General features: G+C 31.5%; 1 protein-coding gene across 2 annotated transcripts; it reads left to right on the top strand.

The window, feature by feature from the left end:
- Positions 1–277: 277 nt before the first annotated feature.
- On the top strand, positions 278–2,441 carry LOC100808959 (preprotein translocase subunit SECY, chloroplastic). 2 transcript variants are annotated; one of them, XM_003522896.5, is made up of 4 exons: positions 279–507; positions 850–973; positions 1,200–1,363; positions 2,025–2,441. In XM_003522896.5, exons 1-4 carry the CDS (start codon positions 481–483, stop codon positions 2,247–2,249), a joined length of 540 nt encoding a protein of 179 aa, XP_003522944.1. In that variant the 5' UTR covers positions 279–480; the 3' UTR covers positions 2,250–2,441. The 2 variants fall into 2 exon arrangements, with proteins under 2 accessions (XP_006578474.1, XP_003522944.1); XM_006578411.4 differs by lacking the exon at positions 850–973 and having other exon boundaries at positions 278–507.
- The last annotated feature ends 2,767 nt before the right edge of the window (positions 2,442–5,208 follow it).

The following is a 5,208-nucleotide window of genomic DNA, read 5'->3' as shown; positions in this document are numbered from 1 at the left end:
TGCAGCAATTTTGTCCTATTGTTAAGTTTGTGGATCATATTGTCATTAAATTATAATTTTAAAAGACTAATTTGTCATTAATTTGTAAGGTTCATGAACCAATTTGTTATTTATTATATGCATGACATAATTATCGAACTTTTTATATATTGAAAGATTAAATTAGAATTTTTTTTATTTTTTTAAGAATTAAATTGTTACAGTTTACAAAGTGAATGACTCATTTACCTTTTTTTTTTAAGTGGGTCAATAAATATGATTATTTTTGTGTTTGAGATTCCGTTACTCTCCTCCAGTCCTGCTACACAGGCTACGCTGGCCAACTGAAGAGAGTTTGTGGATAATAATGTTGATAACGGAAGCTTCCTCTTCTTCTCCCCTCAGCCCCTGGCTTAATCTTCTCAATGCAAAACCCTCTAAAACACTCAAAACATCCATTTGCCAAGCTAGTTTCTCTGTCCAAAGAAGACCCACTTACTCATGGAATACTGCGCACCTCTCTATCAGGTACACACCGATTTTTATTTGTTATTTATATTTATCTTGATTCTAACTTTTTCTCTTCTACTATATAAAAAAAAAAAAAATCTTTCTCTTCTTTTAAACAATTTGTTTGAATGGAAAAGGGAACTCTTGAAAAGACCCACTTAAACTCCAAAATCTGTTTCCTTTTAGATCGAATTTAGGGACATGTTAACCATGAACACTTATAGGATTAGAAATAAGAAGAAAAAATGAAAATAAGTTACTGACATCTCTTCCTTCCAATCATGTCACGTATTTGATTATTCATGAAATTTATTACATTAAACCTCGAAATTTGATAATGTAGATCTTCTATTTTGCCAGGTAAATAGTTCTGGAGTAATGCCTATCATATTTTCTACATCATCATTAGCTCTTCCTGGTACTTTAGCGCGCTTCACTGGTTTAACTGCACTAAAGAAGGCTTCAGTGGCGTTAAATCCAGGAGGTACTTGGTTGTTTTTGCACTGGATTTATATTAAGACTATTTTTTCCTGAAATGTCTGGTCCTGGCATTCCATGTTGGTGGTGTATTTGACAAATATACAATGCATACACATAGGTATTGTTGTTACCGTACATTGTTTAAATGAAATTCTATTATGCTTTATTGTCATTAAAGTTTTGTTTCTTTATAAATTGATGCTTTTTACTTAGCCGGATATTTGTTGTAGGTTCCTTCTACCTTCCATTTAACATACTTTTGATAGCCTTCTTCAACTACTATTACACTTTCCTACAACTGGATCCTGATGACGTGAGTGAACAATTGAAACGTCAAGGTGCTTCAATTCCACTTGTCAGACCAGGCAGAAGTGCAGCTACATTTATCAAAACAGTAATTCCATCCTTTTCTAGTTTTGCATTTTGTGATTTCCTTCTAATTATATACTGTCTTGTTTCTCTTAAAACATATACTCCCTCCAGTCTTTTATATAAGAAACAAATAATTAATACATCAAGATCAATAAAAGTAGTTAAGTTAGTTAATTTAATTAACATCATCATAAATTTAAATGTTATTTATTCCTAAAATACCCATTTAGAACTAAATAGTGAGTATTGATTATATTTAAGGAATAATTTTTTCCACCAAGGAGTGTGGTTTGTATTGTTATTAGGTTAATAAATGCATTTAATTACATACGTTGTGAGTAGGTTTGTCATTTAATATATTTCATAATAAAATTAAGGGTATAGAAGAAAATTAGCAATGATTACATTTGAAGGTGAGTCCATGTTTCTTATAATTAGGACCAAAGAAAATATCCCCATTTGTTTCTTATACAAAGGACTGAATGAAGTATTATATACATGTTAGTATGCCTTTAGATTTCAAGTTTGTGCTAATAAGATGAAAGTTCAGAGTTGTACGGATTGTGATATCTGTCCTTGTGAATGGAATTTAGTCTTAGATTTCTTTTGAAAATTCAATGAACATTCTATCTTTGAATTTTTTTTAAAAAAAAGTGAACCATTGGTTTTCTGTCTTGGTGCAGGTTCTTAGTAGAATATCAGTTCTGGGTTCAACATTTTTGGCTATCTTGGCTGCTGGTCCAACAGTTGTTGAACAGATCACTCACTTGACCGCATTCCGGGGATTTGTAGGAACATCTATTCTTATTCTTGTTGGTTGTGCAACAGACACAGCAAGAAAAGTTCAAGCTGAGATTATATCCCAAAAGTACAAGAACATAGAGTTCTATGATTTTGATAAGTATTGACCGTTAAAGGAATGGTGTGGTTTACAAAGCTAGAAAAACGCAGCTACATAATTCTCCCAAGAGGAAATGTTGAAATGTAAGCCAATAGTCTCCAGCGTGTACAACAGTACCATTACATTTATATCGGCTTGTAAATAATGCTTTAGAGAAGCGATTTGCTTTTATTTATAGTTGAAAAGATTATTCTGAAAATCCATCCAGTTTGCGTAGTAGGTTATCAATCAAAAGAAATGGATACAGAGAAGTGCGTCTCAGGCATTACAATGTTTTAAGCATTTTTCCTCGTTAAATATTCTAATATTTGTACTTTGAAGCAATTATAGCCTTGTGATAATAAGGCGAAAATAATATGTCCAAGACCTGTATAGAACATTAATTTTAAATTATTTCATAAAACATATTTTTAACAATTCCTATGGGCCTATACAGTTTGATTGACAATCCCTATGGTTGTATGGTTCATACAGATTGGTTATATATAAGGATATTTTTTTTCCCTCATTGATGGGTGTATGAGGAAATTTGCTTGAGTGTAGACAGAAAATTCCTTGGTCTATTTGCTAATGGCATTTGGCAAATCTATATGTTGATGGGATACTCTTCTTGCACCGTTAATTTTTCTTTCTTCTACACACAGCATTAGTTGTGTAATTCCAATTTCATCCTTCATTTAAAAGCAGATATACACCAGTTAATGTGAACCCACCCAGCATTTTCACCTCTTGTCGTTGCCTCTTCTCCTCCTCCATGCTTCCTCCTCATGTCTCTTCTCCTCCAACGAGTTTGTTCTCCTTCACGAGTCTTGTCCCCTCTGTTGTCATGAGCAGCACCATGTCGTCGACGAGTTTTTATTTTCGGACTCCATTTACTCCAAATATGTGAAATGGGAATCCGTATGACCAATACGGATTACAAATTGACAATTTATATGGCTCATACAATCCGTATGGATTATATGGATTTCCAATCCATATTTTTGTTAATTTTATATTTTTTATTTAATAAATAATTTATGTAATAATTTTGTTTATTTAAAAAACATTGTATGAATTTTGTTGTTTTTTAATTATTTTATAAATAACTATTTTCATACGTTTACATATTTTAAATAGTTATTTATAAAATAGTTAAATAAAAAAATTCCAATTTTTATAATGTATATTTTTAAAATTTATTTAAACAAAAATAGGTAATATTGTATAAGAAAAATTTTATTTATTAATATATTTGTATAAATATTATTACGTTAATACTATTAAATATTTATATAAATAGTGATTTCAAGTATACAAAATATATAGATCAATTTCTTCATTCATTTATAAATCTATAAAAGTATTAAAATAGTTATTTATAAAATATTGAAATAGTCATTTATTAATAATTAAAAATAAAAGTGTACTTTGATTTTGATCATATATTTTAGTGTGCACGAAATAGTGATTTGAAGTATAAATTTTTTTTTTTTAAAAAATATGCATTGATTTATAAAATAATTAAATACTTATTTATGATTTTTTAAATATTAATTTATAAAATATTAAAAATAAAATTCTAGTTTTATTTTAATGACATATTTTGAGCAATAGAATGAAATTTTTTTTTGTTATGAAATATAAAACTCGACTATTATTTGAATGATAACATTAATGATATTTATGTGAAAATTTGTAGATTATGATTAGAACCAGAGGATTGTGTCAGGCTTTAGGTAGAATTTTAGGAAGAACCTTAGGTAGACAAGTTGTTGGTGATGAGGAAGAAGCTCCTCAAAGTCGAAGGGCGACAACATCGGCACGTAGACAATGAGTAGTTGCAGTTGTTGTTGAGGATGTTGAGCATGAGGATCATGCTGTTGACAAGGTTCATGAGGAGCCTAAGGAGACAGTTACGGATCATGTAGGTATTGATATAAAGGGTTTTTCAGGCGGGCCCTATGATACATCAGTGTTGGCGTCATACGTTGATCATGTGACAACCAAAGTTTGGGCAGGAGAGGTAGTCATTTGATTAATTATATCATATTTGAATAACTATTTATCATTTTAATTTGAGTAATTAATTTTAATTATTTGCAGGAACGTACTGAGTTGAAGTTAGGCCTCTCATGGGAGGAAGGTAGAGAAATTTGGAAGGCCTGCACCTGAGATTGAAGGCATATTGGCTGCTACAGAATTAAGTTTTTTGATTACATGTTCATTGGACACAGGTGATAGAGGAATTTTATCTACTTTTGTGGAGAGGTGGCACAAGGAAACTAGTAGTTTCCATCTACCGATAGAAGAGCTGACTATAACCCTCGATGATGTGTTATCCTTATTACATCTGCCCATTACAGGTGTCTTCCATACCTTTGATGCTATTGATGTAGAGGAAGTTGTTGACTTGTTAGTTGAGTTGGTTGAAGTCAATAGAGAAGAAGCTAAAGATGAGAATGAGCAATGTAGAGGGGCATATGTTCACCTAGCCTGGCTGTGAGAGATTTATCGTAGCAAATGTGACGCAAGACAGTGGATCATAGCAGCTCAAGCATATTTATTGCTTCTAGTAGGTTGCACACTCTTTGCTAACAAGAGTGCCACACACATCAGTGTGGCATTCTTGGACGCATTTCATGACCTCAACCAATATGGAGGCTATTCATGGGGAGCGGTTTCCTTGGTCCATATGTATGAGAATATGAATGTTGCATCCAAGCATACAACAAAACATCTTGCAGGATATATCACTATATTACAAGTAACTATAATTTTTTTTGTCATTGTTATATGTGTTAAACTTTATATGTACTATTGATTAGAATTTTTGTTTGTTTTTTTTATATGTGTAGTCTTAGATCTATGGACATTTCCCTAAAATTGTGTCCATTATTGCTGATGAGGATTACCATGAGAGGAAACCACATGCTTGTTGCTGGAAGTCTGGGAAGGCATTACCAGTGACGACCTATCATAAGCGC

This window comes from Glycine max, chromosome 4, assembly GCF_000004515.6.
Source record: "Glycine max cultivar Williams 82 chromosome 4, Glycine_max_v4.0, whole genome shotgun sequence".
In the NCBI taxonomy this organism is placed as follows: Eukaryota; Viridiplantae; Streptophyta; class Magnoliopsida; order Fabales; family Fabaceae; genus Glycine; species Glycine max.
The sequence above is the reverse complement of the archived record's forward strand: the minus strand, read 5'-3'. Positions and strand labels throughout refer to the sequence as shown.

Bases quoted from the DNA above. Each gene is read 5' to 3' on its own strand.
- LOC100808959 (XM_003522896.5), top strand. From the start codon at position 481: ATGGAATACTGCGCACCTCTCTATCAG. The intron at 508-849 runs GTACACACCGAT...CTATTTTGCCAG, and splicing joins ACTGCGCACCTCTCTATCAG to GTAAATAGTTCTGGAGTAAT. The intron at 974-1,199 runs GTACTTGGTTGT...TATTTGTTGTAG, and splicing joins AGTGGCGTTAAATCCAGGAG to GTTCCTTCTACCTTCCATTT.